The 25,229-nt window shown below is 41.5% G+C and overlaps 1 protein-coding gene and 1 long non-coding RNA gene across 3 annotated transcripts in view; both read right to left on the bottom strand.

The window, feature by feature from the left end:
* Positions 1-502: 502 nt before the first annotated feature.
* Positions 503-25,229, bottom strand: part of MTUS1 (microtubule associated scaffold protein 1) — an 84,610-nt gene continuing 59,883 nt past the window's right edge. For both annotated transcript variants that reach the window (XM_081019811.1, XM_081019812.1), the window contains 8 exons: positions 14,060-14,126; positions 11,004-11,218; positions 9,649-9,754; positions 9,328-9,401; positions 7,462-7,557; positions 5,669-5,785; positions 4,304-4,401; positions 503-3,039 (listed from right to left, as the gene is read on the bottom strand). In XM_081019811.1, the coding sequence (XP_080875937.1) occupies positions 2,823-3,039; positions 4,304-4,401; positions 5,669-5,785; positions 7,462-7,557; positions 9,328-9,401; positions 9,649-9,754; positions 11,004-11,218; positions 14,060-14,126 (990 nt within the window). In that variant the 3' untranslated portion in view covers positions 503-2,822. The remainder of the gene's footprint in view (positions 3,040-4,303; positions 4,402-5,668; positions 5,786-7,461; positions 7,558-9,327; positions 9,402-9,648; positions 9,755-11,003; positions 11,219-14,059; positions 14,127-25,229) is intronic.
* LOC308485004 lies at positions 5,869-7,452 on the bottom strand. Its single transcript, XR_013990288.1, has 2 exons — positions 7,002-7,452; positions 5,869-6,957 (listed from the first exon to the last, which is right to left on the bottom strand). It is a non-coding gene; the product is annotated as an uncharacterized lncRNA (long non-coding RNA).

The raw sequence follows: 25,229 nt of genomic DNA, 5'->3' as shown, positions 1-25,229 counted from the left end.
TAACCTGAAGCGTATGTAACCCGAGGTACCACTGTATAGGGGACCTGACTTACTGCATGTTACTCAGCTGTTTACATAGTACAAGGATCCAGTTTTAGTGTTCAGTGTGAAGGTCTTTTGCTGATCACACCAAGCACTAAAAGAATTCTAAGCAAGTGTAGAATTCAAATTGAATTCAAATCATTTCTATTGGTAACTGCATTTAGAATTAAGCACTCATCCAGCCTCTGTAGAAGGGAAACAAAAACAACATCTTTTAATAAATTAAGTTTCATCCTCTAATGCAGCTGTAAGTTTTGAGCAATACATAATGCTGGATGATTCGACAAAACACCACTATCTCTGGCAGCTTATTCAATCTTATTATTACTGTGTGCAAGGTCATCTAAAACAGAAGCCTCTTCTGTATAAATGGCTCAGAATGTGGATGTTATGCTTATAACTGTAAAATTATCTCTTTAGCCTCAGTATTTTTGCTTTTATGTCTAAACAGGCAAGAGTCTTGAACCAGTAAAAAAAATTTATTTTAATTTTCAACACTCAAGTACATATAATCAAATATGACCTTGCCAAAGAAATAAATTGCTCCAAGTCATACTTTTAAGCCAAGTTTCAGCCTATAGCGGATTTTCATAGTTATATAAATCAATCTCTGAACAACAGTTAATTTAGAAGTGCTGATATCTCTAGCTACATAACAGTGCCATAAATGGGTTTGGGCAGGCAAAATGCTTCACAGGGGAGGCACACTTTACACAATGTAAAATTAAAATAATTCATCCTTGAATTTTTCATATTACAGAGTAATATTTCAGTCAGTAATAACTAAAACCTTCTGCTGTTGAAGCCAATGTTTCTGCACCCTAAACAAAACATTTGGTTTGATACTTTGTTTTCCAAGTTTATTAACGTTTTTCCCAGTGCTCCTTCGGTTTTATGGAAGGGGACAAGGATATCTCAAGACCTAGCTCTCAAATTGTCAACATCTTTGCTACAAACCACTATGGGTTGAATCCAATGTTGTCATTGCATGCGTGGGTCAGTCTTCACTTGTGCAACATGCCTTCCCTTTCCACTCCTGTACCCTGCATCCCTCTGTGCCCCCAGAAAATCTGCTCCAGAGTGCCTCCAACCCTCAAGCAGATTGAGGGTACTGGGGGGCAGCAGTGGAAAGGAGAGGATGGGCAAGCCCAGTTGCAAAAGTGGGAGTCTCTCACTTGTACAACTGTCATTTCAGCTACAACCCTATGATTTCATCAGGCTTTGATTAACAAGTTGATTATTCAACAGCAATGACGGTACCAGTGCGTCTTGGATGTGTGAGTGATGACTACATAACCAAGCCATAGCACTTAACAGTCCCATCTAGATCTGATAGCAGAGATAGTGTTTAACCATAATAAAAAATGCATTTGTACATACAAGAATACATGTTGAACAGGTCATTAACAGGAGCGGACATGCAGTGAGTCATCTTCAGATTTGTAATGCAGCACTGAATGTTGCCTATGACACAGACATCTTCAACCTATCATGTCAGCAAAATAATCAGTTTTTGTTTTTTCTGATTCCTGAAAATCTCATGCTAAATGAAATGGGGGAATGCAGAGTCTTGCAGCCAGTTGGTTAAAGTGCACATCGACAAGTTATCAGTTCGGGATGTTTGTTCTTCGCAATGCAAGGAAGTGCTACTGGCAGCTGTACACAATGGCTGTGTTCATACAACATGCTAAGCCGAAGCCTTGGCTAGGCAAAACTGAATGAACATGTGGGCTCTTAGGAAGGAGCTTCTAGCTATTCAGCTCCTCTCTGGGAGCATGCACATTCGCTGTTTGGCTTAGTACATTATGTGAACACAACCAATCCTACTGTTCTATCCTAATAATAGCATCTGAATATATATATATATATATTTCCTTTAGTGTGAAATCCTGTGATCTCAAGTCAAATCAGACCATTATTCTCCACAGCTGTCGTCACCCTGGAAAGGGCTGCATGTCTGAACTATCTACCACCAGATATCTAAAAAAAGGAGGGGGAAGAACATTTAACTAGGTGAGAAAAGAAACCCCGTTCTTATATAGTTACCTAGGGGAAGCTTAAAAATATTTTGAATGATATTTTGTGGTATGAGAGGTTATCGGTCTTGTCGTAAATTCCACTATGCAAGTAGGCAGACAATGACAAAAATCAAATAAAAATCTCAACTGAAGCAGAGAGATAAGGAAAAACGTAGAGCACAAGCGGCAGCTTTTCCTTAGTCCCAGAGAAGGGAAACAATCTATGATGAAACATGCATAATGGCAATATTTTATTTATGAAGTACATGTCACTTTATTCTTCAGCTTTCGTCCTTTATAATATACATAGCAAAGGTGGCTGCATCACACACACATAACACACTCACCGTGTGATACATCCAATTCACTCATGCCACACTCGGCGTCTAATAAGGAACGTATTAAAGGTTGTGATCTTTTATTTATAAGCCCCTGAGCATATTTTTTTTCTCCCTAGAGTTAGGTGAAAAAAGGCAAAAAACCGAACAAGACTTTCCTTGCTCTTTTAAGTGCTTTGTGCAACAATGTTCAGAGAAGTTATCACTGAAGTCTTTTTGTATTCTTTTAATAAGGAGATGCACTGTTTCGAGTTCTAGCCATGAACTCCCATTACGTTACAGCCATTTCTCATGACAGTCATTTCCAGTTATATTTCAATCACGCGCAGCTAATATAGCTCTTTGCTCCCTCAATCCATGTTTTTTAGTTCTGCAGACCAAAAATGAAATGCCTGTATGGAGAGTGTCTCTTCGTTCAGTGGTGTCATCTAGGCGACACTGTTGGGCTGGAGAAGGAGCCTGAATTCCTTGGCGATTGAAAAGGCATTGGTGGAGTACTGGGGGACAGTTTTCTTGGGCTGCACAGGTCTCCATTGTGTAGCTTCCACAGAAGTTCTTCATTTTCCATTGACAAGCGCTTATTTACCTTTGATTCTTTCTCCAGAGACTCTTGCAAAACTGCCTGTTCGGTGGAAAGTTGCCTGTTATATGAGAGAGAGAGAGAGAGAGAGAGAGAGAGAGAGAGAGAGAAAGCAAGGAGACGGTTACTGTCTAGGTTGGACTAGCAACAATACGCTGCAGTGTACCCTCTTTCCCCAAAGGTGTTTCTGTTCAGGATTTCAGGTAGCTACAGCCTTCTCCAGAGTTAGACATGGTTGCTGAATTTAATCTCCCACCAGTCCCAGCCAACATAGCCAATGATTGGTGGTGATGAGGATTGCAGCACAGCTCTCCTAATCTCTGATGTTGTTTTTTCTCCCATCCAACAATTAGAATTCTGTGGTTCTTAAGGGCAGTTTCCCTGGGCTGTTTGGAGGTTGCTCTTTGCTTTCTTTGGTTTACGTTTTGTATTTCTGCACACCTGAGAGTTCACTCGTGTGTGCAGGTAACTTGCTTCCTCCTTAGTGGTTTTGTTGTGGCTCCAGTCCTGTCAGCACTCAACCTCAAGCTAGAGGGGGAATGATCACGTGACCATATTGTGGTTTGCCAGTCAGCTGCTTGTGGTGCAAGGAGACTCTGTGGACAGGGACCGGAGTAACAAACTGCAGAGCTTGCCTGCTCTACATCCTTGCCCTTAAGAGATGGTAGCCCCGTAATCCTACAAAAGGGCAAAGCCAAGCCACTTTCCTCGCATAGGATTTAACATTAGGGACTGAGTTTCCTGCTGCAAGGAGTGGAGAGCAAACTTCTTGAAGGCACAAGAAACAGCAAAAGGGGAAAGAGTAGTTATCTGATCCTCCTTTTTAAAAGCTAAACTCTTCCACGATTCAGAAAAAGTTACCACCAAGGACTAATAGTCTAACTCCAAACATAAGCAGTCTGAGCAAGTACTTTCACAAATCCAGCATAGTTTAAATATAAAGAGCTTAAGGAGGCTGCTTTCTCTTCTGCAGGGACACAGAACCTCAGCCATTGACCAAGTAGTACTAATTCTCTATGCAGTGGCTCTCCAAAGCTGTTTGTACATTAAGTAATGAAGCAGAATCTCTTGAAAACTGTTCTTAGGCAAGCCGCTCTGAAACTATTAAGAAATTGTGCTAACTAGGTAAGTCCACATTCAAATGCTGTGTGGACTGTGCTTTTGTTCCTTTTACTGCAGGCATGCCCCACCTGCAATAGGCTTGAGGTAATTTGCAGTATATACAATTTCACTTGAGTTCTCTACTTTCTAAATCCACCCCCCCAAACAGAACTATGGCAGCTGTTAAACTACAAGAGCAACTCAAACAAGTATTTTAGAGTTACCTGGAAAGCTCCATGTGTTTGTCCATCCGGGCTTTTAATTCTTCATTCTCCTGCTGAAGTTTTCTCATTTTCTCCACTAAGGCTGCATTGTTCTCCACCTTGAACAAATGTGCAAATTTAATGTGTGGTGGGGAGGGGGAGAGGCCAATTTATTTTAGATGAAGCCAGGTTGTCCTATTGTGTCAATTTATAAAATAACATCTCAAAATCTACCACAAACATTATTATTATTATTTTAAAAACTTGCTATTACAGCTCCAGAGCTCAAGCATAAATTCTCTACTACAAACTTGTAAAATGCCTCCTTTACCCTGCACTAATCTAGTCTTGTCTTGTTAAAACTAGTAAGAAGCACCTTATAATTGAAAGAAAAAATGGGAGAGTTGACCGGAGTCTTCCAGTTTCTTCTGTTCAGCATCCTTATGTTTTTGGCTGCACAATCTGGATTTATGGCCAGTGTATTGTGTTTAGGTTTAAGAATTAAATGCTGTGGAATTAATGATCAAGGGCAGTATAAAAGTCTCTAAAATCATAAATACTACTTAGCTCTGCTCCCTGTCCCTTGGATTTATAATCTGTTCCTCTGTGCGCTTTGGAGACGAGAGGCCTAACTTACTTATTTACATGTGTTCTGAGACCAGTATATCATCTCAGAAACAATGGCACCCACTGTCCTGGGATCTCAATGTCCCCGATTATTATGATGTTTGCCCAGCCTTACTGCTGCCATTTAGATGACACACCCTGCTGGCTCCTCCTGCCTCTGGCAGAGCGAAGGGTTTCCAGAATTTGTCACACTTTAAAAAGCATGTAAAAGAGGGAGGCAGGCATCTCTCTGTCTCTGAAACCACCCATTCTCAGAGTTTCCTGTATGGGGTCACTGCTCAGAATATTGCTTATTCTGCTCTGCATCTGCATTACTCCAGCAAATATTAAGCAGAGAAACAGAAGTTTGCATAAACACCCTCAATTTACATTCTCTTTCCATATCAACAGAGCAGAATTGTTATACCATGTACCTGGATTTATACAGAATGTTTTAAATGTTCAGTATTTTAAGTGTGCAAAGGGCCCCCATATATTTCCGTAACCCTTACAAAAGTTTGTGATGTACTGTCTTTATATGACAGATGGGATGGGCTGAGACGGAGAGAATGATGGACTGCAAAAGTTCATAGGTGGAAACTTATTTAGCTAAAGCTAATTAATTTACGTTAGCTCCACAGAGGAGTATTATGGTTCCTCTTTCCAGTTTTACTCCTTTTTAACTCCTCTGTAACTTGAATTTATTGCTTCAGTGTCTACTTTTGCATTATCAGCACAAATCCAGCTTTTGGAAGCCTAGCACTCCAAGAAAAAGCTCACCAGTTTTTCCATCTTCAACAATTTGATATCTTGTTGATGTAGCTTCTCATTTTTGATCTCCAGCACTGCTTTCAAACTTTCCAGTTCTTGTTCCAGATACATAAGCTGAGGGTTTTTCTGCAAAATGACATGCAAAGTTAATGGAGGCCCCTCAAGGTTGCCATGCATAGCAAACATATTTTAAGTTATGACTGTAAATATTGACTTGTTACAGATTTCCTTAACCAAGCAGGGGAAAACATTTATCACACACACACCAAGGTACATCTAAAAAATTTCAAACTCGTAAGCTGTTTGTATGGAGGAATAACAAAGTCTCTTTAAAACAAAACTTTCACAAATGCTCTAAATGTATTTACAGCTCTTGTGAAATTATTTTATTGCTGTAAAAAGTGATAAAGGTGGTCACTTTCTGGTATATTGCTGTATTTTTAAACCACGCATAAGGATATCTATCCCAAGGTAAAATATACCTATAATGATAAAAACTTCAAATGGGCTTCAACCATAAAACCATAGAAAATCATCTTGTAATGAAAATGTACACACACATCTGTCTGTTGAAATTTATCCAGAATTATTTTATATTTGAAAATTATGGAGATCCGATTTTGAAAAAAAGCAGCTGATATAGATTCTGGTTCTAACTAGGGGTGCATGCAAACACTGTGTTTTTAATTTACAAGTAATACTGATTCAGGTAATTAAATTTGTTATTGAGAAATGCCAGATACAATATTGATAAATTAGTATTTCCAGAAAATAAATAAGATTTTGGTGCACACATTACTCAGTTCCATATTGCCTAGGGATAATTCTAACAAAAAACCCACTACCAAATTAGTATGCATGCATCTAATTGCACAAGTGCTTTCCTCAGGTCAAGCAAGATCTTCCTTGCATCTTGATAACCATGACCAGTAGCAAAAGTAAACTCAAGAGCTAAGATAATATGATAATCTAATGTAGCTCAAACAAAGCACAGCAACAGCCAAAAACATAGGAACAGATAACATAGGTTCAGGTGCAGGCAAGACTATAAACATCTGTCAACTTTGGGGTTTAAGGAGAAAGACAATGCTTTTTCATCTTCTGCACACACCCACACTAGATCTTCCAACTTAAAACTACAGTAACTCAACCTGCAGAAAATGCACCACTACTCTGATTTGTAGACCCAGAAGAAAAAATGTAATACACCTGGTTCAAAGGCTCATAGTATCTTCCTAGCCAGGAATCATTGGGCTGGATGTCGTTTTAAAAAAAAACAGCTAAAAATAGAAAACCAGCTAAGCTATGTGGATGTACTGTATACACACACATACAAAAACACAGCAAGTATGTGTATTTTAATTACACACATACCCCACATATGCAGTGTGATGGCAATTAGGCGCACATGACACTAGGATCTGTCAACCTTTTTACACCAGGGATCCACTTGAACCGTCCTCATTCTCTTATAACCAAGACTGCACTGCTCCTAGTGCAACACACCTGGTCAAGCAGCCATTCATCAGTTTAAGCCACAACATTCGTAACTGCTATTCATGTTTGGACCATTAACAGTGAAGCCACAGCACGGAAATTGAGATAAGACAATGCGATGCATAATTGGTCCCTTTGCACGAGCACAAAGGTTTTTGATCCAGCAGGGGGGCATCCTTCACTCATGGAAGGAGAGGATACGTTATTTTTCCAAGCTCCCCTTCACCCAGTAGATCCCAGCCTTCCCCTCCTCCCCACAAAAAAAGGCTATTTCTAGAGGATTATAAAAGCAAGTCAGTACTTACAATATTTGTTTTTTCTTTGGCTGTACGTTTTTGCTCTTCCAACTTAAGCTTTTCATTCAGGGAATCATTTTCACTCTGTAATTCACTAATCTTTTTCTAAAAGATTAAAAACAAACAAAAAACACCCCAAACTTAAGACCTGAGCCTCTGCTATAAAGCCAGGTAACATTTTAGGAAATTGCTATCAAGTACGCGAAATAGAAAACCCCAGTGTGAGAAATTAGAAGTTGCAGAGATCCTTAACACAAACAGTAAGTCAGAGTTTAGAGAAGTAATGCTCCAAAGCATAGCTGTCCTGGCCAAGGAATTTGTCTAAGCAAAAATATAAAAATAAAATGCATGTTTTATAAAGAATCGGGAGTTGCATTGCTTATCCCATGGTTTCTAAGGGATAACCAGAAATATGTACTGTTGCACACCACCCCCAAACTCTGAGCAGTTTGAGGTTCCCAGGGGTTTGGTTCCAGGTGGTCTGTGTATCCTTTTAGAAAACGAGACACAGCGGAGATTGTGGTGTTTTTATGCTATATGGTTTATGTACAAATATATGCAACTTGAGCCTATAATGGAGTGCACAGCATCAATACCCCAAAAGGGTCTTGCCTCTTCCATAGACATAGCTTTGGTTCCAAACAGCCATCATGCTCTGCCTGCTGTTTTGTGTCTCGGTCACAACTCCTAACTTCTTACTCTAAACCCTGGCCTTATCAGTTGAGGTAAAGGTTCTGCTCATTGTCTAAATGGCTCATCCCTTAGGCTATCACCTCACACAGGAAGCTAGCCTGGCTTGTTTAGCTTTTAACACTTGTTGATTCCAAAGGATCAGATGTGTCTAGCACACAGGTCTATACACATGGGTCTTAATTGGCTTTTGAAATTTGCTGATTCCAGGGGATTTAGAAGTGTCTAGCACACAGCTTAATACACACACAGGCCTAGCTCCCAAGTGTCAACACCCCAGATCTTAATTAAATTCCTTACTGAACACTTACTGAATCAAGGAATTTAGAAATGTCCAGCACCCACAAACTTGTACCAGTATGTAGCTTTAGATCAAGTTGAAGGTACCTGTGGCTACTCTGGGCTGGCCCAAGACATTTTGATACCTGGCACTCCCCTCCTGACCAGGGAAGAAGGAGTGAGTGAAGATCTACATCAGGAACAAGGGGAATAAAGATCTCCTTTATATTGGAATCTGCTGCCCCTGTAGCTCCTGCTGCCCGAGGCCTCATGAGTGGGGTGGGGTGGACCGGCCCTATGGCAACAGTTCCAGGACATAGCTGTCAACTTACAGATTTGAAAATAAGGGGCCAGCAGCCTCAAAAATAAGGGATCAGCAGCCAAAATAAAGGATTTTCCGGGCACAGGTATGTTCAACTTCTGAGCCCCTCCGAGCGAAAGGCAGAAAGCCCAGCCAGCAGCCAAACAAAGCCTCAAGGAAAACCACTGTCATCTCTCCGCTGGGAAGCGCTGAGCAAAGGTGAGTCCCCAGGCAACGCGGCCGATTTGATCAGCACAAGGCATGCAAACTCCACTCCCCAGTCGTTCTTAGACTCCTTACTGGGTGAGCAACGCAGCCAAGCAACACAGTTGGAGCCTCCCTCCTCCCTGACCAGCAGGGAGAGAGAGAGAGGAGCTGCTTCCTTTGAAACCCGGGAAATTTAAGGGACATCATCAATAAGGGACAGCAGCGGGACATGGCGCTGGGATAAGGGACTGTCCCGCCAAATAATGGACGCTTGACAGCTATGTTCCAGGATGTTCTACAAATACAAGGTACATGTTGACTTTGACACTGTGGTGGCATCTAAATCTAGCAATGTTACAGTTGCCTCTGGCTTAGTAAGCAAAAGAGAAATTCCAGACCTCTAGTAGTTGTTGTTTTTCTTGGAGAGATTCTTCAAGTGTCCTTCTTTCTAATTCCTGGGCATTCTTGAGCTCTGAAAAATGTTTAGAGTCTTAACATTGCACAAGTGTACTCGCCTAACTTCTTTACAATACCTGCATAGTGTGGGTTTTCATGGTTATTTTGGCAGGGAAGTTTTAATAAGGTACTGACCTCTTGTCACACTGCCAGGATTATAAACAATAAATGTATTTAGCAGCACAGCAAAGAAACTCTTCCTCTCTCACAGCAATAATGCAATGTGTTTGGTACTATCAAAGCAGATAAGCTATGCAATTTACCTGTAAAGGACAATTCGTGGTTCTTCTTCAGCTCATCTATCCTTTCCGTATGACTGGTTTCAAGCTCTAGCTTAAAGTTTTCATGTGTAATATTCAAGTTGTCGACCTGAGGAACAACAACATATTTCGCTTACCGTGTGCCAGGACGTTTGCGATATCAACCACCACAGCCTTGTTAATTCCTACTGTGGCTATTTTTATTTTATATACCGTATTTTTCGCACCATAGGGCGCACCGGACCATAGGGCGCACCCAGTTTTTAGGGGGGGAAATCAAGGAAAAAAATATTTCCCCCCCCCAGCCCCAAAGAGCAGCGTACAGGCTGCACACAACCTCTCCCTGCCAGAGGGGTTGCGCGCAGCTATGGAAGAAGGCAAGGCAGCGAGCGGGATGGATCCCGCTCGCTGTTTTGCCTTCCCCTTTAGCCCCGTGCAGCCTCTCCTTGCAGGGAGAGGCTGCGTGGGGCTAAAGAAGCCATAGCCCCGTGCAGCCTCTCCTTGCGGAGGGGTTGCGCGCAGCTATGGAAGAAGGCAAGGCAGCGAGCGGGATGGATCCCGCTCGCTGTTTTGCCTTCCCCTTTAGCCCCGTGCAGCCTCTCCTTGCCGGGAGAGGCTGCGTGGGGCTAAAGAAGCCATAGCCCCGTGCAGCCTCTCCTTGCGGAGGGGTTGCGCGCAGCTATGGAAGAAGGCAAGGCAGCGAGCGGGATGGATCCCGCTCGCTGTTTTGCCTTCCCCTTTAGCCCCGTGCAGCCTCTCCTTGCCGGGAGAGGCTGCGTGGGGCTAAAGAAGCCATAGCCCCGTGCAGCCTCTCCTTGCGGAGGGGTTGCGCGCAGCTATGGAAGAAGGCAAGGCAGCGAGCGGGATCCATCCCGCTCGCTGTTTTGCCTTCCCCTTTAGCCCCGTGCAGCCTCTCCTTGCCGGGAGACGCTGTGCAGGGCTAAAGAAGCCATAGCCCCGTGCAGCCTCTCCCTGCCGGAGGGGTTGCGCGCGGCTATGGCACAAGCCTGCATTCGCTCTATAGGACGCACACACGTTTCCTCTCAATTTTTGGAGAGGAAAAACTGCGTCCAATAGAGCGAAAAATACGGTAATTATTACTATTCATTCTTTCTGCATTTTGCTTCCCTTCAACCTTACACCTCTCAATTCCTTCCTCCTCCCCCTCTAACCACATACCTGCATATACACAGAGCTGCCAGTTCAGGATGACACTCCATACATCTAATGAAACAGACCTTTGCTTAATTCATCATGACCAAGGGTTATTTCCTTTGCCAATTTTTGTGTCTGAATAAAGGAGGTTGTACTTAAGAAATTAAGCAGATGCATCTCAGCCCAACTTCCATCCTGCCTACCTGTTCTTGGAGCTGTGCTTTGTATTTTTCAGCTTCTTCGATACAGATGCTCTGTAGTTTTTGGCATTCGGTTGTGTAGAACTGCTTCAGCCTTTCTTCCAGTTCAGACAAATCTCTTTGGTGTTGCTGGTTCAGCTGCTGCACAAATCCTTCGTAAGCTGCTTGTAGTTCATGTCTACCTTTCTCCAATTTCTCATAGGCTGCAGAAGCGGTTACTGAAGACAGAAATGCAGTGACGCTCTATGTAAATAAAATGGTTTTGCAAGCACATGCTCACAGGACTTCTTTTAGGGAAGCACAGACAGCCCTCTTCAACAGAATACCATCCTTGATGACACATAGGGAGTTTCTTCCTTTCCTCCAGCCCTATAGTATTCAGGGATAGGACCCTAATTCTGTGAGAAAACACAGGTTTTGCTGGCAGACGTTTCAGCTTCAGTCTTCCTCACTGGAAGCCTGGAGAGTCACTGCCTGTTAGTTTAAGACAGCTTCTTGTTTCTAGGTAAATTCTAGACCATAACATTTGATTCAAGTCCCACATCTTAAAATGCTTTTAAAAAGCTAAAGGTTTTTTCTCCCAGAGCTTTCAGGAGGTTTGCCTTCTGCAAATGCTCATCTAAATTTCCAGAAATTTTATATAAAATTAAACTGTACAGAAGACTATTATAAAATTTGCACAGGAAGTTTGCTTGGCATCTTTGTTGATGCCTATTGTTGTGTCTTTTTATTTGTCCACAGCTACTTTTTTCCTGGTATTTTAACTGATGCTTCACATACACACACACACACACATCTTTTAATGGCCAACCTTTATTGCACCCACGTTTGAAACCGGACTTCTGACTTATCACACATGGTTATTTTTTATATATATAGCTCTCTCGCTTGAGAGAGAGAGCATGCTATAGTATTTAACTGTGTTTATGCTGTATATGCTATTTTTGAATATTATTTCTTTCTTTGAAAAATACCCTCTTTCTTCCTAAATTTATCCAAACCAAAGCTAGTACACTGATAATCTGAAAGCAGCCTAACTAATCAGATTTGCACAAGTACTCTATGTGGTCATCATTCAAAGAGCTCAGTTTCACCTAAGGCCATAATATCTTAAGAGCATTGTTACTGTACCTCTCCTTTCAATGACACCAGAAGTAGGTGAATCAATGACAACTTGCTTCCCCTACAGTTTTATATTTTAAAATCCCCAAACATGTTCTCCCCCTATTCCTGCTTCCCATGTATTCCCTAGTTTCCTAGCACCAGTTCTTTCAAAAGTGGAACAGAGTTTGCTCACAAAAATCCCCACTCTATGTCATAATCTAGCCTTGCCCAAGTTGTTAAGTGTTTATAGCTATTCTGACTTCTGTAAAGACTTCATATTAAAAATTGGGAGGGGGGAAGAGAAAGAACTGAGAAGATCAATAGCATTTGCACACATTATCATTCTGCTTACCCAATATGAAGTTACTTCATGTGTGTGAAATACTTAGCGCAAGGAGCATTTCACTCTCCCTAGTGCATCATTGCAGAGCAGCAGAGCTCCCATTTGGAAAGTAACCAGTTTAAGAAATTAAGCTTATGCACATGGTTTTACACAAAAACCTTTCAAAGACATCCACGGTGCCAAACAAAAAAGGGCTCTTCGCCTAACACAGTGGCGTAGTGTGGGTTGTCAGCACCCGGGGCAAGGCAAGTAATTTGCGCCCCCTGACCCGTGGATTTTACTAGGGGCAGAGAGCTGCGAGTGCGAGCGCCCCCCCCCCCCAGATGTTGCGCCCGGTGCGGCTGGCCCCCCCTGCACCCCCCACGCTACGCCACTGGCCTAACGTATTGTAAGCTTCCAGCAGATAAAATCGCAGTAGGCCACAAAGCCCTTAAGAATAGGCCCAAATATTTTAAGGCCTGTTATGATTGAAGCATTTTTCAAATGCAAACTGAAAGCTAAGTGGGCATTTCTAACTCTAATGTGTGATACACAAAGATTTCTTCTGAAAACCACCACTTAAAACATTCACCCTGCTTTAAGAATGTGACAAGTAATTATTCTCATAATAAAAAAGGCTTAAGTATCTCTGAATTAAACAAAGGGTATATACTTCAACCACATTTCACAGGCACAGATTCAATACATCAAATACACTATTTATATAGATAGCACTTTCATTAAGTGCTCCACATTCATCATCTGATTGATTTTTTTTTACAACAAATCTGTAAGGTAGGCCAGACTTGCCTCCACATTACAAGAGAAATGGAGGCCAAATCATTGCATTATACCTAGGGCTATCCAATGGGCTTTAATTTGCTGGAAGGCACCCAGAGTGGCTGGGGCAGCCAAGTCAGATGGGCAGTGCATGCACATAATTATATATATAATTATATATATATATATATATATATATATAATTATTATTATTGCCGGAAGCAAAATGGACAAATAGCACACATCTCTTCCTATCACAGCAATCTCTCTATCAAAAAGTCAAGGATTCTAAAGCTTTTAAGAGGCAACTCTCATTTGGCCAATTTAAGCCATACCCCATCTCTCACCATTTTAGCATTACGGTCATCTGCTATGCTGCCTTGCAGCATTTAATCTGATTACTGTAAGTGACAATTAACCTGCACCCAAGTTCATTTCAGACCTGTTGTCTACTAGAGCCCGGCATGACACATGGCAATGAGTAAGATACAGCACACTTTTACAGTTGGTTTGCTTACTGGCAAAATGCGGGATAAATGTCTGCAAAACCATTTAGGCAAACAACAAAATCTATGCTGAAAAGACACCCCCAGTAAATGTTTTGACCATTAGACACATGTTTCCAGGAGGCTGCTCTGGTAGGCTTAGTCAAGTTGGTGCCAGGAATTCGATGAACCCAAGGGTCAGGCAGACAACACTCCAGAGAAATGCAGAGCACAAACATATGAATGCAGTCAGGGGATTAGATTGTTCTGGTTCAATACTATGTGTCTTAAAATCAGTTTTGCCGCTGCATTGATTTAAGGGTATTTTTTTAAAAAATGCAAAGGACAGCACAGAAGCCTGTACTTACCTAACTCTCCGCGAAGACTGACAAGTTCTATCGACAGCTCTTTACGTTGTTTTACCACTTCCTCCCTCTGAGGGGAAAAAACAACACAGAGGCACATGGAATGTTAGTGAACACTCCAAGCAGAAAATACAACATTTGCCAATGCTTAACTTGCATGCTATCTGTAGAATGACAAGAAACAGGAAAGTGAAGCCAAGATATGAATCATCCAGGACAACAGCTTCATAATGTTAGAAAAACACAGATGGCCCCCTGAGTTAAGGAAGTACGTAACTTGCAATAAGAACTCTGCCAATGACTAAAGTAATCTTCAGTGGGGTTTTAGTTAAGTACACAATTTACTTTAAAGTTAACAAAACTTTAGTTTGCAAGTTAAGAAGGGTGGGGGTGCTAAGGATTAAATAAACAGTGTGTATTAAGTAGCATTCAAGTAACCTTCCAGGATGCATGATGTTTGCCTCCAACCCATAACTGCGAGAACATCGTTAGGGATAAACAATACGTGTAATGTACTTTGTAACAAAGGTAAACATAAGCTTCGGCACAGAATACTCTTAGCCTGCTAGTACAAACTGATAAAGCCTCATTGCAAAATTTAAACGGCAGCTGCAAGCTGCTGTGCCTGTCAAGGTTTTGCACAAAACACCAAAATTACAGTCATCTTTAAGAGTTCAAAGTGCTTCTGCTGTTAGCGCAAAGTTAGCCTGCAATCTATACTTCACTACTTTTCTTTTCTTTCCACTCCCACTTGCCAAACCCTGTATTAAAAGAAGTTTCTGGACACCCCAGTAAAGAGTTCCGACTAAAGCACCAAACAGCACCCACATAACAAATCTACGCTGTGCAAGCATTTCAGTATGCTATCTGCTTCCAAGATGCAGCAACTGCTGTGGAGAGCAGAACATTGCAGAGGTCGCCAGATCCAGCCTGCCTTCCTTCCCTCCAGCTGCTGGAACCATTTTTCACCTTGCTTGCAGCAAGCCGCTGCTTTTAAAATCCTTGTTATTCCAGGAGAGCCCCTACAGCGCAAATGCCAATTACCTCTTTTGCAGCACACTGAGAATACAGGCACATTCTGCTGCTGGAGCAGCCCATCGTTCAGGTTCTCTGCCCAACCACATCCACGTAGCAGGCATGTACAGGTGGCAGGGACTACCGCAAACCAAACTGGTCGGCCCACGCTTAACTCACAGCTAGGTAGCGCTCCTTTGGACACTGCCTCAGCTCGGCTTCATTGTGCTTTGCAGTTACCGTACTTCTTCTACTGGTCTCTCCCCCCAACACAGAAGCAGACACTGCAGCTTCTGCACTTGGCACAAGCAGCCAGTGATTACTTAAAGCCACAGCCCTTTCGTTTTTTGAAAAATGAGAACCAGACATTACAAAGATCGATTGCCACTTACTCAAATATCAGCTGGTACAGTGAAGGGTGGAGGGAAGGAAAGAGCACAGAAATCCCGACTACCTCTATGGATAATGGATCTTATTTTTAGCTTTTCTGAATTAGTTATTCTAGGCTTTCACTCTTAATTTATAGAAGAAGAAAACATGGCATGAATTGTAAGGAGCCGAGAGAAGGTACAGACCTTGCCAGTACGACTATGCTATCATTTGTGATGTAGCTTCTTCAGTGAACCTGGTGCTTCTACAGGATAGTCAAATCTCTACTCTCAAGGAGCTTACAATACGGTTTTAAACAGTGGGGGCAAGGGGATAGCGTCCATCTTTTTCCTGTTACATTTGATGACGCTATATATTCATTAATATTTCAGCATCGCTTTCGTGATTGCCCTCACAAGCACTCTTTTATGATTTAGACCACTTGCTATTATTCCCATTTTACAGATTACTTAGTAACTGGCCTGAGTCAACCCTGGCAAGTCCATACCCAAAGGCCTAGAACCAAATCTATCTTTATATTTGCTGGGGGGAAACGACACTCATTCACTCATTTTTAGCTTTCACCAAAATAGACATTCAAAAATAAAACACTATTTTTTAAAAAAATCACATCACTGATGAATAACACACCAGCCCACCCACCTTTTGTAGGGTGGCGTTGACATCCAGCCTGAAAAGTTATGGGGAACTCATACACCTGCGTATTACTTTATAAAAACCAGCTTAAAACATAATGTTTTTGAACTTCCAAGTCTCATATTTCCTCCAAAACACTCAAGGTGGCAAAAATGGTTCTCCCCTATTTTATTCTCACAACAATCCTTTGGGGTCTGTTAGGCTGAGACATATTAAACAGCTCAAAGTTGACAAGCGAAGTTCACAGGTAAGTGGGGATTTAAACCCTGGTCTTCCAGAGCCAACACTCTAACCACAACACCAACGTGATGCTTCTCATAGAATCAAGGAATTGGAAGGGATTCCCGATGGTCATCTAATCCAACCCTCTGCAGTGCAGAAATCTCGACTAAAGCATCCATGACAGATGGCCAACCTCACAAAGCTACAGTGGTACCTTGGGTTACAGACGCTTCAGGTTACAGACTCCGCTAACCCAGAAATAGTACCTCGGGTTAAGAACTTTGCTTCAGGATGAGAACAGAAATCGTGCGGCGGCAGCAGGAGGCCCCATTAGCTAAAGTGGTACCTCAGGTTAAGAACAGTTTCAGGTTAAGGACTGATCTCCAGAACGAATTAAGTTCTTAACCCAAGGTACCACTGTATTGCCCTAATGTTAGTTTTCAGTCATTTCCCATAACATGCCCTAATGTTAGTTTTCAGTCATTTCCCATAACATACCAGCATGGCTCTCTGCTACCTTAGAAACTACAGATTATCATTTATATTACAAAACTTGTAATGCCATTTAGTCAAGTCTGCGCTAGGCTCAAAAATTTGGCTGTGAGTTCTTTGGGTAACCTTCCCTAAGTGCATCTCTCTTCCTCCATTCCCCAAGTGCATGACCAATCTTAAACCAGGAATATCAGTGACAAATTCACAGGCAAGTTTTGGTTGTAGAAGGAAAGGCCTCTTTAGTATTTTGCATACTCTAAATTCTATACTGTATATAAAACAGGGACACATGGAAAATATTTTTTATTACTGAGTAGAATTAAATTCTTTATGTTGCACGTATACAAAGGACTATGGTAGTTTTAATTCAAAGAGCAAGAACTGCCCTGCTGCAGACAGACAAGAGAAAGCCCCACCTTGAGAATACATTTGTTACATTCAGGACATTCATTCCAACTGCAAATTGGTTTAAAACTCACAAATGAGAAAAATCCACTTATCTGATAACCCGATTAGTGACCAGCCACTCCTACTAGCCATCGGTAAGACCAACAATTAGGACATTGTTCTTAGAAATCTGAGGGCAATAACTATGGATCCACCCATTAGGTGGAAAGAAAGCATTACTGTTAAGCGAATCACATGAACAGTATCTAGAAGGTCAATAACTTGGATATACAAAATTTAAGATGGCTCTCTTGCACGGAACCAATTATTTTTGCCAGTATGAGCTACAGAAAACAAATCTGGCTAAAATACTTTAATAAAATAGAAGGGAAAGGGAAGATGTCCAGGTAAGCGGACACAATCAGGACAGACACACACACAACACAAACTTTTACTGGGCTAAAAAAGGAGCATGGCCCACAGAAAGACTTGTGGAAGCTTCGAGTGATGCTAAAGACTAGGATCCAAAGATTAGCTTAAACTCAGGCAAGCAATTTTGCTAAGCCCCCCCCCCGACCCCCCCCAAAAAAAAATTCTCTGAAGGCTGACAAAATGGGGGGAAAGCACTAAATACGGTGGTTATTTCTTCACAGAGAAAAAAACATCCTACTCTGACCAAAGGCAGATCTGAAGGGTGGGATGGCTGAAGGAGGTTCTGAAAGGCTTGGGGAGATCTTGCCCATCCAGCCCAGTGGAAGGAGTCATCCTATCAACTGAATGTCCTCCAGTCCACACAGGCAAACAATTCTCTTTGAGAGCTGACACACACACACACACACACACACACACACACACACTGTACAGTCGTACCTTGGATCTCAAATGCCTTGGCTCCCGAACCAATTGAAACTCAGAAGTAAGTGTTCTGGTTTTCGAATGATTTTCGGAAGCCGAACGTCCGGTGCAGCTTCCAATTGGCTGCAGGACGCGCCTTGGTTTTCAAACGGTTTCAGGAGTCAAACAGACTCCCAGAATGCATTTTGTTTGAGAACCAAGGTACAACTGTATTACAAGTTTTTTTAAAAGGGGGTGGGTATTATTTGGAAAACAAAACAAAACCAAGGGTAGTCCTAAAGCCACCTCAAGCTCATAGAACTGTCTTGAAAACCTGTTTAGGCTTATTCTCAATTTTTTTCCAGTACACACATTTATATTAGTGTGCAAAACATGGACTGATGAAAAATGAGCACACAGTATTGCTGCTGGAAACAAGTTGAATGCATAAATTGTTCAGTTGTTGCTTTTGAGTTGCTGCTGTGGTGTATTTCTTTTTCATGAAGCACATCAAAGGTTATTGCACTAAATTCAAACTGAAGCCTATTTAGGGAGCGAAGGGAATTCTATTTCAAATTTCCATTATTCAGTGCTCCATTAATTTCAGTATTCTATAATACTTCAGATCTGGCCTCAAAATTCTGCAGATCACAAGTTTGCATTTGGCAGAACTGTGGCTAAACATTAGTGATTCGCCAAAATTCCAAAGGATAATATAGAAGAGGAAATTTAAATCTGGAATTAAAACATAGAAGTAGGTTTCATAATATTCTCCAGGGATCCCCCAACTAGATCACGTTCCCCCACAGTGCATTTTTACTTTATTTCCTTCTCCCACTTTTAAAAACTACTCATTTGACAGTAACGGTGTGACCATACGATGAAAGCAGAGGGCCTGCTCATCTGTGAAGGCAAGAATTAATTATCAAGAATGCAGCATCAGCAAGTTCCAGAAAACTGAAAGATGTGCAAACATTTCCAATCAATAAAATAGGTCATGTACACTGCTAATCATGGGAAGACATTCCTATTTCCTTGGCTGTCATAGTTGGGGGGAGAATGACCAGCAGTTTAGCAAAGTGCTTCTTGTGAGGTACTATTTTAGTTGTAAAAGCCACAATTGAGGATGGTACCAAAAATCAGTAGACAAAATCTCTCTCTTTTGTGGATTTGTTTCAACTCTGTGTTACCCAAACTGGGGAGCTACTGAGGAGGGGGAAATGGTTCCTGTTTCTACAGCAACCAGACCATCACTCCCTTGCACAGGGAAGTACAGCCAAATAAGCACCCCTGTCTAAGTAATACACTAGGAAGGACCACCATTGACATCCAAAATGAACTATATCCTGTGATATAGAGATACAGAGAGCCATCTGTTGGGTTGCCTTGTCTCCCAACCCTTTTCCCCATGCCAACGGTTTTGCATTTTGTAAAAGCGTGTTCTGAAAATACAACATCTCATTATGGTTCAGACCTAGTTCATCGTTGCTGGTGCTGCTGCTGCTGATGATTCAGATCCCTGCCATAAAATAGCTGTATGTCTGTGCAACAACTACAAAAGGTTACTGCGTTTGAAATGTACTTATACAGTGGTACCTCAAGTTACAGACGCTTCGGGTTGCGTGTTTTCAGGATACGGACCGCGGGAAACCTGGAAGTACCAGAAAGGGTTACTTCCGGGTTTCGCCAATCGCACTTTGCGCATGCGCAGAAGTGCCAAATCGCATCACACACGTGCGCAGACGTGGCGCTGCAGGTTACGAACGCTGCGGGTTGCGGACGTGCCTCCGTCACGGATTATGTCTGCAACCCGAGCTTCCACTGTAACAGGATGTTTTGTAAAAATATCATAGCACTATTCAACTTTCCACTTACATGCATTCCGCACCCTCTATGCCTGTAATCCCAAATCCCACGTGTCTTCTCTTCCTCTTCTTTCTCAGTCCTCCCACATCCCTGGGAACACAACACCCCCTCATCTCCTGCAAGCAGCCTAGCTCTTTGGAGTTCCCTGTGTAATCATGGACAAGAAATAGCTGATGTTAGACCAGGCTGAGGAGTACTGCTCTGATGAGGAATGGTGGGAGCCTCCCCCTCTCCCTGCTCCTGAGCAGGATCCTGAAGCTGCCCAGGAGTATTGGGATAGTATAGATTTGGAACAGTGGTTCACAAAGGGACATAGTTCAGAAGACAAAAGTTGGGAAGAACTGGGTGGTGAACAGCTAGGAGAAGAAGAACAGAGAGAGAGAGAGAGTTAACAGACTCTCTCTCTCGCTGGAAAGTATTCAGCATATCAGTCCAAGGTCACGTAGAGCAGATAAAGTGGCTACACAAAAAGCACGGTGGTTGCGAGATCAGGTTGCAAGACGGAAGTGACGGGGGGGGGGAGTGGGAGGAATCCTTAATTGGGAACACCTTTACTCTGAGAATGGATGCTTTGTTCTTTTGCTGTGATCATTAGACTGGCCTCGACCAGAGCCAGGGCCTTTTTGGCTGTGGCCCCGGCCTGGTGGAACACTCTCTCACAAGAAACAGGGGCGCTGTGAGATCTGACATCCTTCCGCAGGGCCTGCAAGACCGAGCTGTTCCGCCAGGCCTTTGGTCAGGGTTCAGTCTGACTCATTTTCTCTTTGTATAAGAACAAGCACAAAGGAGCCCGCTCACAGGTCCTTAAAATATCAGTGGAAACAGTTGGTCCTGGCGAGTATTAACCGCTTTCAATTTTAACCTGAGGATTGTCATTTGTCCAGTTTTAACTTTAACTTATTTGAATTAATTTTGGAATACATTTTAATCAATTGATTGCTTGTTTTGATGCACACTGTGTTATTTATATCATGTTAGCCGCTCTGAGCCCGGCTCTGGCCAGGCAGGGAGGGGTACAAATAAAATAATAATAATAATAATAATAATAATAATAATAATAATAATAATAATAAGACTCTTTAAATGGTAAGTGACTTTTCGCTTTGTCCTGCTTATCTACAGCCAAAGTGGGGAGAGCCGAATCCCTGGAGCCTGACAGCTAGCTCTCCCCAAATCCTGTCAAGAAGTAGTAAACCATGTAAAACTAGCAAGCAGGAAGTCCTCTCGACAGAACTGAAGACATTCTATAATTATTTACCTCTTATGGTTCCACAGATAAATGGCTAGGAGCCATTATTCTTGAGTAGAAAGACAGCATTTATTTATAAATTTACCTTGTACACCACTTTACATTTCAAGAAACCTCAAAGTGGTTTACATCTGCATTATAGGAGAGAAAGACATGATGCGACAAGACACAGATTTTGACTCCAGTGATGGAGAGGCATTTTTAAAGTTTTTTCCATCTCACTGTGGAGGGAGGTTATAGCCCTGTGAGTCTCCAAAAGAGCAAGATACCCCTGTATTAACCAATGATCTTTGTGGGGTTTGCAGAACGGGGAAAAAAAAACTTTCCATGCGTGAAAGTCAAAGATTGTTGTTTGTTATTTTCCATGGTAACGAAACCTAGGTACGAACATGTGGAGGAATAATATTTGCCTTGTAAAAGTTGCCAGGTTTAGAATTACTATTTAAAAGATTTGTATTTAAACCAAAATGCAGTTATTGCAACAAACTTACCACCTCTTTCTTGTGGCCGGATATTAAGTTCAGAGGCACAGATCGATCTAATCCAACGTAGGCCTTAAAGAATTTTACCAGTTTGCAACCCATGAGTTGTGCAAAAAGTATTAACGTAATAGGCAAGATGAACTCTGAATGGCCCAATAAATTCATGGACAATTAATGTTGTATTTTACAGATGTGACGAGTGTATTTTCAAGAGAACAGGCAAACCCATGTTCTCTGGGGGTAAAGTTGTTATACATTCTTAAAACGCTATTTCAAGGAAGTTGCATTTATGTTTGAACGTTTTTCCAGCCATGTTTTAATTAAAAGCCCATGTTTAGGAAACAATGAGCCCACCTCAATCTTTCTCTCAGTATAAGGTGAAAGGATTAAAGACATAGGTGATGACATCAATAGTTGCCACAACAACAGAGGCATCACTAATATAGTATTGTGACCTCATTGCTTTTTCAAGTAGAAGGTCCAGCAATTGTTCCATTTCAAAACCAGTGTGCATGGCAGCATAAAAATGCGTAACACACCTTGGAATGAAGCACTTCAAGCAATTATTATTCTTAAGAAAATAAAATTATTCCTGAAAGTTTTCCACCTTGATACTCACTGATATTATCTCCCACTCCTGACAGATTTAGTTTCAAATGTAAATATTCCCACAAAAAAAACTGAACCAGTTTGAAGTCTGTGTTTCATTGACAATTTAAATGATGACATCACATTAAAGCCAAGTTCAAACAAAGAACAGATGAGAAGTTAAACCTGTTTCTTGACTACTGACTACTCATATAACTACACAAAATACCGATAGACAAATGTAGAGAAGTGGATGGCTGGGAGCAGGGTTCTTGTTTCTCCTTATTATGTCAGGGTTCTTTGGTTTGCTATGAAGGGTTTTCTGTCTGTTTGAAGGAACATTCAGACTACCTGTAGGCTGAAGTGATAGTGCGGCACACACTTCAGGGGTTGAAAATCCAAAATGCACCTCCCGTAGCGGTAGCAATAGTTGATCCTCGCTGCCCTTCAAAATCTGCTATTCAAGGAAGGCTGCATCACCCTGGCTCAAGAAAAACTGAAACCACGCCGAAAAGAAATAGGGCTATGTCCATGTTCTTTGGGATTTAATGGAAATGGAAATAAGGGTCAATCAAGCTAAACAGAGCTACCAGCTCCTGCTTCTGAAAAAGTTCTGGCCACTTAGCATAAATGAGGTGACATAAGTGTCCTTGGATGTATGAAATGAGTCGATAATAAGTGCAAAAGATTTCCTCTTGTCTAAGCCGCAAGGCTATCATCCAAGTAATAAAAAAAACAAGTAGTTGATCAGATGATTGTCATCAATTAGATGCATATAATTCTACATAAACTTGCATTTAGATTAAAAAAAAACAGGTATGAAACAAGAATAATGTTTTGGGCTACATTCATTGCTACAGTCTGCTAGAGCAAAGCTACTCATCTATGCTGCACAAGAGATTTATGGATTACTTTGCCTATGTAAGGGCATAATATAAAACTCATCAGTAAAGTGAAATATTTGGAAGATCAGACCAACGTAAACAGGTTTTAAAGAGGGTTTTATATATATATAAAACAAAATTCTTGCTTCTGGTAAGGAGGATCTATTAAGCAAGACCTGGACACAAACAAGACCATTTCTTTGATTTCTTACAATTTGCCATCTATTTTCCCCTGCCGCACCCCATCTGTTGATGCTCTCAATGAACAAATATCTGAAAAACGAACTGGGAAGGGAACACAGCTACAACACTATGAATTAACTCTATGAATAAGCAGACTTTTCAAATTTGGTATGAGTGTTGCTCATTGGAATTGCCTGTCCTATCACCCACACATCCCAAAATCTGAAGAATTTAAAAAGCAAAGTGACAGATGAGATACTGTCAAATTCCATCAACTTTTGCCTGAAAAAGTCAACCAGCCAAACCTGATGCATGTTAACCATTCAGAGACTAGTGACAAGTGTAATAAATTAATGCTTAGAAGTAACTGTGCTACATGAGGATAGACAGTTCACTGAGAGGTCACTGGCATTTGGCCAAGCATTTAATGCGTTCAGAACTGCAGTGCTACATATCTTATTTTTTAAACTTGCCAACTGCATATGCTGTTAAAGTACAGCTTGAAGCAATCCATAAATTATGCATTTAAGAGAAATATAATTGGTGAGAAATTCTATTAAAACCCAGGTTGCCAATGAAAGAACAACAAAACGCCCAGAACAAGGAAAATGGCCCATCATTTACCATAGGGTGAGTACTACTCATTTTCACCATTGTAAACAATATTTCTGAATCTAGCCTCACAATGAAATTTAGTGGGTCCTCCTGACCAACAAAGCACAGAGGGTTAATAAGATGGCATTCACACCTTTGCATGGGAGATTCCATGAGAGGAATGATCTTTAAATTAAACTCACGGAAAGGTCACTGCCCAGCCTATACAATGCTGCTGATCTATTCTGCCAAGTAGTTTACACATCTGTCGTAGTCACACCCTAAGGACAACTCAGAGAGACAAGGCGATTTTCATTTCAGAACCGAGGCTCAGAGAGCTAGCCTTGAGAACATTGCTATTCCCGGAGCTACATGGATCCATCACTAAAATGTGGATTTGACTCATCGGGGAGGGAAAAACAACATTGGGAAACATCCATGCTTGAACGGCCCAGAGCAATGGGCAATGACAGCCATGCATTCCAGACATGGGAAGGATTGGAATGACTATAGGTATGAATGAGGATGCTGCCCAAAGCTTCCTGTGCCTGTTTTGCCATGTGTGTGTGTGTGTGTGTGTGTTGGTCAGTATTCATGTGTGTGTGAAATAATAATAATAATATAGTGGTACCTCAGATTAAGTACTTAATTCATTCCGGAGGTCCGTTCTTAACCTGAAACTGTTCTTAACCTGAAGCACCACTTTAGCTAATGAGGCCGCCTGCTGCTGCCGTGCCACCGGAGCCCGATTTCTGTTCTCATCCTGAAGCAAAGTTCTTAACCTGAAGCACTATTTCTGGGTTAGCAGAGTCTGTAACCTGAAGCATATGTAACCTGAAGAGTATGTAACCCGAGGTACCACTGTATATGTAGACGAACAGGATTGAAAGGAAGAGGAGAAGCGGGACACCGCCAATGTAAAGAAGAGGCTGCAGTGGGTAAAGAAGGAAAAGAGGAAGCAGTGGGAGAAACATGGGCATAGGGAAATGAAGGCTGTAAGGACAATACTTCATATTTAATTTAGCTGAGATGTGTTAATGGTTGGCTTCTTTTTAAAAAGTTATGCAGTTTTGGCCTTTTAAGATGTTTGTTAATTTTATTTCACACAACTAAGTGTCTAGCCTAGCCAGATAAAGCGAATAATTAAGGATAATTAACTTCCAAAATAGCTGGTGCACTTAGTATGCTCTTCCAGTTCAGACAAGACTTGACTGCTTTTATATTGCTTTTTTTAAGAGATGGGTTTTTCTTTGCATATATCAGTTGGAAAAGTAAACAACATTGCATCGTCCATTCTTATTTCTTCTAATGCTGAACTTAAAAACCCCATCCAATTTCTCTTTTATCAGAGT

The sequence above is a fragment of the Podarcis pityusensis genome (assembly GCF_964106645.2).
Source record: "Podarcis pityusensis genome assembly, chromosome: 9".
NCBI lineage: Eukaryota > Metazoa > Chordata > Lepidosauria > Squamata > Lacertidae > Podarcis > Podarcis pityusensis.
This window is presented reverse-complemented; position numbering and strand designations above follow the sequence as displayed.